Below are 13,893 nucleotides of genomic sequence, written 5' to 3'. Positions count from 1 at the left end.
TAAAAAGCATGAATGTTTTATTATTTTAATCAGGCTTATGCTTTTTAAAACCATACTCAGTTTTTCTCTCTGTAGTATTTATAATATAAGAAACATTGTTTTGAAGCAGAGAGATGACATATGAAGATGTCAGTTATTGCATGCTTCCCCATTCTATTATCATTACCTACATATTGAAATAATGTATTTTATTTATTTTTCTTTCAGTGGGGACTACCTCGTGCAAGTTTCTGCACAGGTTATGACAAGGGATGATTCCACTGGCGGCTGGGTACCCATGGGGGGCGGTGGACTCAGTAAAGTAAGACTATGCAAGTTGTCCCCCTTGGACAGCAACACTGGCAATAACAATGGGGTAATGAGCGGAGACAATTACAAACTAAAACCGGAGTATGTCATACAAGGAGAAAGGATAGCTGACAAGACAGTGAGTAATCTCTAATAAATGAGCACTTTGAAATAGCATGCATTCTTGATACAACTTTTATTTACCCAGTTGAATATATGAAGGTACAGGTTTATGTCATTTCATTAATTCTAAGGTAAAAAAAAAATATGGGAAAATGTGAACCTCAGTTTTCTTTTGTATCATTAACTCTCATAACTAATAAGTCATAACTTTTACTAGTAAACATTTGACTCACTACCGTTCAGCACCTCTTTTGTTCTGTGCACATATAATACCGGTATGCCATGTTCATAAGGAAGCTAGGCATAAGTGGATGAATCATCATGTTGTTTGTGTGACGTTTAAAGAGACTCTTCTCTGTGTAAACATTATAATACTACATTCGGCTATTGCTTTGCGAAAAAAATACATGCAAAAACAAGAACAAAACATATAAATAAATAAAAAAGCATATCTAGTATATTATATATAAAGTATCTATAAATGAAATTTCTAATTAAGCTCTTGACATTAAGACACACACACACACTGCTCCTCTTTTACTATTTTAAAGTGTGAGAATCGCTGACCATAATGATCAGAAATATGCCCTGTTTTATTATCTAGAAGTCTTGTTCAGATTTTGTTATTCAAGATGATATGCATGAGTACACAGAGGAATGTAGGGTCTTGATCTAAGTATTGGTACAACTAAGTACATTTAAGTGTCAGCTTAGAGGTGATGCTTGTTAAGTCAAGAAAAGTGCACTGAAAAGGAGGCTCAGTGTATTATTATCTCTTACTGTCACAGTTGTTTGTAAACAAAAATTAAGCAGACAAATTCACCCTTAAAATACAATTACATTTGAAAGTAAAATATGGCCACTAAAGAAAACTGCCAGTTATTACATAAGTATCACCCACCCCACCCCCCAAAAAAAATTAGTTGTAATTATTTTTATAATTTTTGTTTGTGATAAAAAATTGTCTGTATTGCTAAATTGTTGGATGAACATGATTTTTAAAACTGTTCTTAAAAAAAAAGCATTTAATGTGATGACTGCTTTATATCTCTTTAGGAGGATGGTGATATAACTAATTTATAAACTTACCAAAAAAGAGGGGGGTAATAGCATTCTCCTTTCTTTATATCTCAACAAAATGGTCATACATTAATAATAATAATCTTTATTATCCCTAAGGAAAATTGTCTTACAATTTGTGCATCACACCAAACCAAACATTATAACTGTAGAAAACCAAAATAAACATTCACAGCAGACTCACTCCTAATTTACATGTAAAATGTTTGATATATCAGATAGTTGAATTGTATTTAATGATTTGATTGCCAGAAGGACAAAAGAGTGTTTGTGTCTGTTTGTCTTTGCTATCCACATGTTGTCTCTCTTTTGTGATGGTCAAATTACACAATCCTGACCCAAAGGGGTTTTTTTTATTTCTAAAGTCTTTTTAGCTTTGTTATGAATGTTTGTCTCAAGCAGCTGCCCAAATGGGGTTAGTTATTGATCTTGTATATGCAGAAGCTTGAGCTGGACAATGTAAAACTAACTAATAAAGTTCACAACTTGGATTACCTAAACTGTCCTTCTTAAAGACTTTGGACACTTGCTTAGTTCTTACATCTTGTCCTAACTTCACAAAGTCACCTCCTTTCTGGTCAGATGTAGAATTGAAACCTATCATCATCATAGTTCGTCCATCGTGGTTTGATGATGATCAATTTTGTCATCCAGGGGGCTGAGGGCTGAGAATTGAGACCTATAAGCAATATTTTAAAAAATATGATATATGAATAGACTTTTTTTTTTTTGAAGACTCTGTTGATATACTGACTGACTGACACGTGAACCAGGTCGTAATTATCTTCTCTATTGAAGTAACTAAAGTGACGTCTATAATTTATAAGATGTATAGTGCAAAAGTCATTCAGACCTTTCAGGTTGATGCCATCTTTCACATAATATTACTTTGAGACTAGTCATTGTGTAATTCTTTTTTTGTTTGAATATTAGGAAGATGTGTGCTAAATGAAACCTGCAAATTTTCTGCAGTTTATACTAGATGATGTGTGAGTGTATGATAGGTATTTATGGGTGCATGTAGGGAAATTCAATTATATGGTTGCTTTTTTTATTGTATGATTTAGAATTTTACGTCTTTGGATTGTGAAATTATTTTGATGTTGAATTGAATCAACCATTTAAAGGCTCATTAAGGGGAGGTTTCACCTCAATTATATGAATTTTTTTATTTTTTTTACCTTTTTCAAATATGGTTTAAAATAATAATTTATCCATTTCTCTACCATTTTTCATTAGTTTTATTTATATTGTATGTTTTAAAATATTTTAAAATAATTTTACAAAATATCATGTGTTCTTATTAATTTAGCTCATTAAATATGCAAAAAATAAAAAATGTCGTAACTTTTTTATTTATTGTCCGATTTACAAAATTTTTTCACTGCCATTCCAATCCGAAAGGCTAGATTGTTATTTTTATCAACAGTATAACTAGATGTAAAATGAATTACCATTGGTCAAATAAACACTCTTCCTGTAAGTAACAATTATTCTGACCAATCAGCGAGCTCCTTGTAAAACCTTTTGGGTGCGTTCTCATAAGCACGTCTGCTCGAATGATTACACTAGTTACAGCGCTAGCCTAAGTGTTGATTGCTTCAATATAATGGATAGAAATGACAAAGTGTGTTCTAATAAAAAAAGAAAGAAGCCACTCAAGCGTAAATTTAGAGGTAATAAATATACTGGAAGTTTAAAACAATTTAGACTTAGTGGCGATGATAATATTAGTACTAGATCTAGTAGTAGGCCTACCGGTATGGAACATAATGACTATGACTATGAGACATCTAGATCTAGTTCTCATGGTGATGTTGATGAAACAGTAGTGCATGTTTCTGCATCTAGTTCAAAACTAGAACATAGTGTAACTAAAACTAAGGAGAGTAGACCTACTGAAAATTCAAATTTAGAAGGGTATCGATTTGTTGACATTCAAGCTCTTATTTCCTTGATGCAACTATTACCATGTCGTGCATGCTCATCAATAACAAAATCAGGATCAAGATTATGTGTAAACACAATATCCCCAGACTATTCAGTGACTGAAAGAAAGTGTGGCTTGTCAAGTAAGATAGTTTTTCATTGCAACCACTGTACAGATGAAATTTTATTTGAAACTTCTCCCTATGAAAACATAAATATTAGATTTCAACTAGCTATGTATAGTATAGGTATCAACAGAGATAAGAGTCACAGATTCCTAGCCAATATGAATATGCCCCCTCCAATATCTGCAGCCCAATCTTGTAAATATAGAACCAGAATTTTACATGCAACTGAAAGTACTGCTAAAGATAGCATGTTGTCAGCAGCTAATGAAGTGAAACAAAGCATGAACACAAATGAGATAACTGCATCATGTGATGGTACATGGCAAAGAAGAGGCTTTATGAGCAAAAATGGAATAGCAACTGTTCTATCTGTCAATCCTCATAAAGCCAGTAAAGTTTTAGATTTTCAGGTTATGTCTAATTATTGTGATGCATGTACCAAAGCTCAAAAAAGACTTTCAGCAGAAAACTTTCTTGAGTGGAGAAAGGATCATAAAAATTGTCAACGCAACCATGAAGGTCCATCTGGTCAAATGGAACCATCTGGCATGCTAGAAATATTTAATAGATCAGCAATTCATAATGGTCTAAAATATGTTAACTATCTTGGAGATGGAGACTCCAAAAGTTTTAAAACTGTCGCTGAAGCCACACCACCAGTTTATGATGGTATTGAAATTAAAAAGCTAGAGTGTTGCGGCCATATACAGAAGAGGATGGGTAAAAGATTGATGGATAAAGTAGCTGAATGCAAAGGAAAGGTTTATGAAGAAAATGGAAAGAAATATAAAGGGATTGGCAATGCAGGGCGGCTAACTACCCGTGCAATCAAAAGGATTCAGGGCCATTATGGGGGAGCGATCAGGAAAAATTTTAGTGACGTGTCTAAAATGAAAAAGAGTATTATGGCGATATGGAAACATCGGGGTGGCTTTCATGAAGACTGTGGTGAATGGTGTCCTAAAGATATAGAATTGAAAGACAAAAATAAGTTGCCCCAATTTGTTTTAAATGAAATAAAACCTGTTTTTGAAGACTTGTCTGCAGACTCATTGCTAGAAAAATGCCTTCATGGTGGTACGCAGAATGGTAATGAATCTTACCACAACTTAATCTGGAATAGGTGTCCAAAGTCTGTTTTTGTTGGAAGAGATAGAGTCAACATTGCTGCCATGGATGCTGCAATTGTTTATAATGATGGAGAACTTGGTAGAGCTTCAGTATTTGTAAAATTAGGGCTTAATTTTGGACATTATTGTAAAAGCGGATTTCTCTCGTTGGATGAAAGACGGATTAGGAGGTCCAAAAACATAGAAAAAGACAAAGTAACAGCAGAAAGGCAAGAAAAAAGAATACAAGTAGAAGAGCAGGCCATGGCTGATGATTCATATCTCTGTGGAGGCTACTAAGTTAGTATCTATTTGAAAAATATGACTTTTTCCTTTTAAATTTCATTTTTCTCCATTTTAATTTTTTTGACTAATTTCCTGACTTGGATTCAAATTTTTCAAAAAGTTGTTTATATATCTTTATGAAACTTGGCACATATCTAGAATGATATGTTTCGAGCACCCCCTACTACTTTGGTTTTGATTGAATGAAAAGTTTTAAAGTTATGGTCATTTAGAAAATTTTATTTTGATGTTTTTGCTTACAAAAAAATACAATAAATAGAAAAAATATTTTCAAAGGGTAATACACTTCAGAATATAATAATTTTAGTAGGGCATGTTGATAATATATGTATAAACATATTTGCAAAGTTACAGCTCAAAATCTTTTATACTTTTTGAGAAATCTGTTCCCAAATATGTGTTACTATTTATAGTAACAAGTAGCGGTGACGTCATACCAAATGTCAAAATTGACATTTGACTTTTTTAAAACTCATTTTATGTGTCTATCAAGTTATTTGGAAACTTTCATGGCTGTGGTACTATTTTAAGACATACTTTGGTTTTAAGGTGAAACCTCCCCTTAAACAGTATTCCATTAGACTAAAGCTCAATTCTGCCCTAAAATAAGACAATACACAAATCTAAATCATGTAATTGTTCTTCAGAAAGGTCACTGTCGTTTTGTTTGTAACATCTGTTACGTTGTCATTGTCTCCATGTGTGTCATTGTCTCCGTGTGTGTCATTGTCTACATGTGTGTCTCTCTACGTCCTGTCTAAAGACAAAATACAGTTATTGACACCTTCGTGCTTGTAACTTATTCAAAGTGTCTTCAATCGTCGCAGAATGATTTGATTAAAATTATCGACATTGTCCCATAAGTTGATGTTTTTTTCGAGTTTCTGTAAGCAAAGCTCAACACTAGGAGTCTTTCTTCTTACTACAGTTAAACAGTTTTCAACCAATTCCCAACTTCCACCAAAGGCCTTCATGTCACAACGTATTGAAATCTTCCAAGTTCCATGGAATTAAAAACTCTAAACCTTTGATTTCTAAAAAATTAAAAACATTTCAGAGGCCTTTTCCTAACACTGAAGTGACATTAAAGAGTAAACTGTAACGTCTAGGGTGTAATCCTATTGAACCAAACCAAACAAAACAAAAAATAACATCCACTCTTAAGTTTTAAAAAAAGTGAGTACACGCAAGATTCAGAACCGTAATCTCCCTAAGCATCACTGTATAGCCCAAGCCAGTGGTGCCATCTTGATTACAGCTCTACTAGATCTAGAACTTGAGCTTGTGTGCCCCCCGTTTGCATTGGAATATCTCGTTCCATGAGAGCACATGGAGGACAATGTTTTTTTTTAAACAAATAGAATATAAAAGAATTCAGGAAAGAATTCCACACTTACAACTATTTCTCTCATTAATGTAGAAGTTATTCCCATTATTCAATATATAACTATAATAAAATTACCAAATTATTAATTGACGAAATTGTGAATTTTTTAATTCATTCAGGATTGGTTATGTATAATAAATAATTGTGGAAAGTTTCAACGTGATCCGAGAATGGGTGAGGGAGAAATAACGTGTACCAAATCTGTACCAGACAGACAGTGTGATAGATATACGCTTTGTAAAAATGCAAACCGAATGATTGGGTTCCAATTGGCACAACTTTGAAAGAAAACTGTAGAAAGTTTGTGACTACCAAATCTGTGTAAAACGTAGCAGTTAGCTTAGCAAGAGTGTGTGCAATGAATGAGAAATAGCTTGTGTGTGTGTGTGTGTTGATCAGTTTCAGTATAAGAATACACTTGTTCGAAACTTGTTTACATTATCCAATGGCTGAGGTTTACTATTTTTAGATTTTTTTTTTTTTCTTTAAACTACAAAGTCACGTGTTTTTCACAGTCCAGTCAAATGTATAACTTTTTTTTTTTGTGGTCATCTTCGAATTATTTCCCATGATTAAAACGTTCTCGCTCATGTGTGTGCGGAGTAGGCACGAGCTTCATTCATAACTAAGTTCTACAACTCACTATAATTGTTATTAAAATCATTTAGAACACATACACTTACTTTACTAGGTCTGGAACAAGATACACCTTTAAAGAGGACTAGGAAAGCAGTTCAGTTCTCATGAACTATTCATTCTTAGTTATGCCCAACAGACACGCTTGACCATAGGATATAGTGACATGCATTAAGATAATATTTAGCTTTTTGATTTATGTACATCCATTGGACGTTTCACATTTGCTAATCATTAATTGTAGACATGGAAATAGTGGGTTAGTGCAGGGTTCAATTCTAGCTTCTTGTAGATAACAATAGACAAAGAAATCAATGATCTTTTAAGTTGTATCAAATGTATTTCAAATCATGATTGTGTCCTAGTGACATTTTATTTCCCGTGCCTTTTTTAAAGCACATTTTTCCCCTCAATGTTTTTGTAGTATATTTTGGACTGAATGCTATGTGTGTGTACGTTAGGTTTAGATCGTAGCCTACTTCTATTTTTGTCTTTTTTATTTAAATTTGAGAAACTTGATATAGATTGAAGCAGTGAACACTTTTTATACGTTAGAAATCAATGATAAGCAATGGACATCACTTTTAAAGTAAACTTCTAATACCTTCTTGTTTCTTTTCCTCTGCACGCACGCACACACATACACACACACCTCGATACATATTCTTCCCTAGTAACGGTTCTACCAATCACCAAGTAACCCTAGATCTACCCAGAACTCTCCGGGATGTACGCGTACCCTTGGCACATGAAGTTTTACTTTTTGTTACAATCAGCTTAAAAGAAAAAAACAACAAAAAAACGACAAATTAGGTCAGTCAAAACAATCCATGGCTTCTTTTTTTAAGACAATACCATTGGTGAAAGACACACTTCATTGTCTTTTTCATGGGCTTAGATTTGCCTGTAATCTCGAGAGCTCAATCTATCCCTGTGCCTAATTGTCGTCTCTGGGCCTTATCTGAAAGTGGATGAACATTTCCGGGACTCGAATAGACGTGAAATGTAGGCTGCTGAAATAATGTCCTATATCTTGATAGTGTTTTTATTTCTCTTAGTTCGTGTCGAAATGCATCACACTAGACACCAACTATAGAAGCAACCATTCTCTATGTTGCAGTTCGTAAAACTTTCTTCGTGGAACATAATCTCGAGTAAAAACATCCTGACTTTTTTTGTTGCAATGTTCGACCAATTTTGTGTGTGCAGCCCGGCACCTTTACACCCCCCGTGTCAACTACAAATTGAAACTGGGTTTTGACTCTTGACACGTAATTTCAGTCTATAGCTGGAAGCGAATTTGAGATTCTCGCTTAGCGACCATTCTCTTCATCTCTCAGCCACCGCGTATGTAGGTTTTGACAAGATTATTTTGAGCATGCTACTTCAGTGTGTGTTGTTAGTGTCCACTTGGAACTGTCAACCAAGCAAAGGACGCCTTTTTAAATCGCTTATCACCCAGTGAGGAAAGATCTGTGGTCGACAGGTGATGCAACCCCCCCCCCCCCCGAAAAGTTTCTGGTTTTCTATTGCTGTGTAGCATATAGGAAATGATTGATATTGTTTTCTTGATTTCACTCGAAACAATATTTGTTTTTTTATTTCTTTTTACACGCTATAATTTCTGCTTTTTAATTTTTTCTATTTTTTTTTTGTGTGTGTACACGCTACTTATGGAATGCTGAAAAGTATGCTGAGCACACATACATACAAGATGAAAATGTAAGGTTGTTATTTAATAATTATAAGGTGTCCTGGTTGTCTGCCACTAAAAAGAAACAAAAAGATAACAGAAGAAGTCTAACTCATTTTTGTACAAAGCTTCTATCAAGCCACTCCGACGTCTACCTGGTACACATTATTTCTCCCATTTGTCGGACCAAATTGAAACTTTATACAGTTATTCATTGTCCCTAGCAAAACATGAATCAATCTAGATATACATAGTTAAAAGTTACTAATTGACATACACAATTAGATTGACACTGGAACCGCGTAGGACATCATTATCTTCTCTTTTGAAGCAACTAAAGTAATGTCTGTAATTTATAAAGTTACCTTTGTGCAAGTCATTCATTTTGTATTGACATCATCTTTCGCATACGATTTTTTTTTTGAGTCATTTTGTAATTCAGTTCAATGTGGTAATTAATTTTGTTTGATATAGAAAATGATGAAATAAATCTTACAATATTGAGATATATGGTTGTAAATGTGTAGTTCTTTTCCTCATTTAAGCTTTTTTTTTTTCAACAAAGCTTATATTCACTTTGTCTGTCTGGTAACAAGTTTGTAAAACGTTATTTCTCCCACACCCAATCTCGGATTAAGCTCAAATTTTGAAACAATTTTTTCTTTTACCTGAGAACACAGTAATCATTATTAAATAAAATGTTAACCAATTAGTTAATTAACTAATGATAATTTATTAAAAATTAATTATTTTGTTAGGTATCTTTTTTTTATGAAAAAAAACGAGCATGCAAACATTCACCAAGATACCTTCTTCCCTCCCCCTTTTACAACTGGTCCAGACAAGTGATAGGATCAGAGCGCATTGAGAAAGTTAAAAGCTAAACAAAAACAATTGGTAAAAATATTTATAATCTCACAGATTCATATGTCTAGGTCAATCATACATATACTTAATTACAAGACTGATATAAACTAATTGATTCAATTACACTTACAATAAGCTTTGTATTTTTTTATTTTTTTTTATTAAATTATTTATGTTTTTCTTGTTTTAAGTTTGTGTATATGTGTATTTAGTTGGCCTCCTTCAGGCGTAGAACGACTATGGTTCATCTCGCACACTTCCTCATGCGGCTGTGGAGCCCCATTTTGGAGAGACACTCCCGTCCACAAATGTCGCAGGTTAAGGTGGCTTTCGCTTCGGTGGTAGAGGAAATATATATATATATAATTTTGCTTGTTCTTATACAAAGATGTCTGATAGTTTCCTAATGGTTAATTCAAGGCCGTGAATGTGTTGAAGGTGTGCACTTGTATGTACCGTCCTATGTGAGTATGGCTGACCCACTAGAGTCGTCTAAGAATATTTGATACAAAACTCCTTTTGTCACTTTTTTTTTTATTGTGCTGCTTCAAATCTATTCTGCTAAGTATTTTGTTTGGTGCTGTTTTAATTATTTTTTTTTATCATACGTAGTGTCACTTTCTTTAAGCTGTAAGTTACCTCGTACACAACAAAACTATTCAACTGTTGGCCTTATCGGATTTCAGTCAACCCATGAGCTAATGCACCTTGAGACAGTATTAAAATTAAAAATTTTTTTTGTTATTGCTTGCGACTTGATCAATTTTAGTTCAGGCCCTCAAATTGTGGCATCGTTTTCACCTTTAAAAAAAAACAACACAACTATCAGTCATTGTAGAAGTAATACTAAGTAGATAAATGCTAGACTAGTGCATGTCTTAGACCTATAATTAAAAATTGTCCCCCAACAAAAAAAAAAAAATTCACCCTACACATTGCTAATAATACACACATATCTATTATGTAGTCGTGTGAACTGTACTAGTCTTCACGTATGTGCAGTCAATAGGTAGACTTTCAGGACGATGGTGAACTCGGACATATAGTAGTTGCCCTTTTCATATTTTTTTTTAATCCATAGTGACAGACATCACAAACATTATAGCCACTTCTCCCAATGAGGACTTCTTTAAAAAAAACAATCATGTATTGATTCCTTTGTACTGGTTTTAAAACTTTGTCTCTCGTTGGGTCTTTTTGATTTGTCAAGCAAGTACAACGTGGTAGGCATTTAGGTTAAGATGTGCTTGCACTACTAGATCCCTTGGCCAGGGGAGGGAAGAATTAATAGATACAGACCATGATCTAAATAAAAACTTTCTTTCCGTTAAACGTATCCTTTGTTGAAGATATTATAGTCTTAGTGTAATTTGTATCATGTACACACCTAGTCTTTAGTGTAATTTGTATCATGTACATATCTAGTTCAGTCCCTTACAGAATGGTGTCTCCGTGCCCTCCCATTGTTTCTATCCTGTGTCTTGTACACGTCACGTCCAAGTAGCCTATGAAATGTTCTCACACAAAAGTATCAAGGCAGTTGAGGGTTAGAGATGACATACACGTTTCTTTGATTCTTCTTCGAGTGTCTCTTTCGTTGATGTCTGCTACCTACCGTGCTTGTCTTATTTTGAAGGAAATATGCTTTTTCATCTTGGGCTTTGTCAAAGCTTGGGGATCTTTACTAGCCAAGGTATTATTGAGAAAGGTTTCCATGCGTCCTACCAATAGATCTAAACTGATCTCTCTTCGTTTCAGGTTTGTTTTCTGTATTAAACCGTGGGGGGAAATGATGCAAAAATAATTTATTTCTGTACATTTTTCTTTCCTAGAGTCCGTTCTGTACAGTACGTAGTACATGCAACTAGGTAAACGGTAAATTATTACATCATTTTGTCTTTCGTTTCTTTGATTCGCGAGTTATCTGTGACGAGTGTTTTTGTGCTCTTCCGCTTTGTCTTTCCCTCGAACTTGGCTTTATGAAGGGTTTCTGTTGACTATTTGTTCTATATACATGCATATATATATATATATATATAAACCGATGCTATTTAGGTAGTCCTGGTGTTTGCTTGTTTGTTTTCATTCAGTCTTTTATTTTTGTTATATCTAGATGAATTCTCTAATTATTGACTAATTCTAACCAAATACTCGAAGAATCGCTTGACCCTCGGCGCAATGTCTTGTATCTCTTATGCACCCAAGTCTCTGTTCAGTAGTCTCAGATTGAAACAAAAAATGGTCCAAGTTGACAACTCCCACCAGTTTGTACACCAGTCGAATCGTGACTAATGATTGAACATCTAGCACAGACTAGAAGCCAAGTCAATCCACTAAACAATCGTGTTTAAAGAACTGTTTAGGGTTATTTACCCCTTATGTGTCGTCTCCATTTCGTCTTAAGAAAACTTCAAACCAAGACATACTGTCAAGCATTCGCACTGTCCCTCACCCCCCCCCCCTCTCTCTCTCCCCTCCCTTCACCCCCGACCCCCCAAACAGACATACACACACACAAAAAACTATTTTTTAAAGAAAATTTAAAACAGTCATAATGGTTCAGTTTGCAACATCACAATTTAAAAGAAAAAGATAAATTATTTTTTGTTCATTTGACAAAGTGGTTTCCTTTCAGTAGTTAGAAAGTAGTCGTTGTATCAGAACTTTACAAACTACAAAATGTCTCTGCATATGATCGTACTTATTATATATTATTGTCCTTATGAAAACACACGTACAAATGGAGTCTGTGACAGTATTTTATGTTTTGACGTATCCAACTGCTTTCTGACTGGTACGACCCAACGATAGATGTGTATGCGAATGTTTTAGGATGAAGCTTTGCTAATGCAACTCTAACTAGTTGTTCTAGAAAATCTGATCATTTCTGTAGCCTCCTCTAACGCTGTGTAGGTACACAACTTTTTTTTGTTTTTAAATCGTTGAGAGAAGCACCGGACTAACGATTAGACGGCCTAAACCACTTCTAATTAAAACATTGTCACGCTACTAGCACTATTTTCTTGAGGCTTTATGGGAAGACCTTACCTTGGTGGATTTGGTTTAGGTCACTGCACTTAAAGCAATACCGTCACCGGAAATAGACCCCCCCCCCTTTTTTTTTTCCCTGAATGCAGTTCCTAACATAACACCTTAGCCCGCTGTACCTGTGACCTGATGTAGTACTATTGTGTTAGGATCAACTTTCAATAAGGTTATTAAAGTGGGTGCAAGCTGGGTAATTTGTTTCTTTTCTTATCGTACATTTAAGTCGAGAGAGAGTTCTGTCTTCTTTGACTTTATGTCTTCAATGTTTGGTGGTTGTTGTTAGCTCGCTGGTCTTTAACACAGATCCATGTTGTACGTGACCTGCACCCAAAGAGTTAACCCTTAAGTTGTTTGTTCCATAACAAGTGATTTATGTATCTAGTGTAGTTAGCTACAGCCTATCAATGTATCTAGTGTAGTTAGATACAGCCTATCAATGTATCTAGTGTAGTTAGCTACAGCCTATCAATGTATCTTGTGTAGTTAGCTACAGCCTATCAATGTATCTAGTGTAGTTAGATACAGCCTATCAATGTATCTAGTGTAGTTAGATACAGCCTATCAATGTATCTAGTGTAGTTAGCTACAGCCTATCAATGTATCTAGTGTAGTTAGATACAGCCTATCAATGTATCTTGTGTAGTTAGATACAGCCTATCAATGTATCTAGTGTAGTTAGATACAGCCTATCAATGTATCTAGTGTAGTTAGCTACAGCCTATCAATGTATCTTGTGTAGTTAGATACAGCCTATCAATGTATCTAGTGTAGTTAGATACAGCCTATCAATGTATCTAGTGTAGTTAGATACAGCCTATCAATGTATCTAGTGTAGTTAGCTACAGCCTATCAATGTATCTTGTGTAGTTAGATACAGCCTATCAATGTATCTAGTGTAGTTAGATACAGCCTATCAATGTATCTAGTGTAGTTAGATACAGCCTATCAATGTATCTAGTGTAGTTAGATACAGCCTATCAATGTATCTAGTGTAGTTAGCTACAGCCTATCAATGTATCTTGTGTAGTTAGATACAGCCTATCAATGTATCTTGTGTAGTTAGATACAGCCTATCAATGTATCTAGTGTAGTTAGATACAGCCTATCAATGTATCTAGTGTAGTTAGCTACAGCCTATCAATGTATCTAGTGTAGTTAGATACAGCCATCTTTAAATGCGCTTTACAATTACACTTGTCCAAGTCGTCTTACATTATTATTTAATTACAATTTAGATCTAGAATTTTGTAAAAAAAAAATCCATTTAGAATTTAGATATTGATTTTTGTAAAATATATA

General features: G+C 34.2%; 1 protein-coding gene across 3 annotated transcripts in view; it reads left to right on the top strand.

The window, feature by feature from the left end:
• LOC106057067 (sprouty-related, EVH1 domain-containing protein 2-like) overlaps positions 1 to 13,893 on the top strand; it is a 33,115-nt gene that overhangs the window by 3,671 nt on the left and 15,551 nt on the right. For all 3 annotated transcript variants that reach the window (XM_013214114.2, XM_013214113.2, XM_013214115.2), the window contains exon 2: positions 208 to 427. In XM_013214114.2, the coding sequence (XP_013069568.2) occupies positions 208 to 427 (220 nt within the window). The remainder of the gene's footprint in view (positions 1 to 207; positions 428 to 13,893) is intronic.

Source organism: Biomphalaria glabrata, chromosome 3, assembly GCF_947242115.1.
Source record: "Biomphalaria glabrata chromosome 3, xgBioGlab47.1, whole genome shotgun sequence".
Classification (NCBI taxonomy): Eukaryota; Metazoa; Mollusca; class Gastropoda; family Planorbidae; genus Biomphalaria; species Biomphalaria glabrata.
The sequence above is the reverse complement of the archived record's forward strand: the minus strand, read 5'-3'. Positions and strand labels throughout refer to the sequence as shown.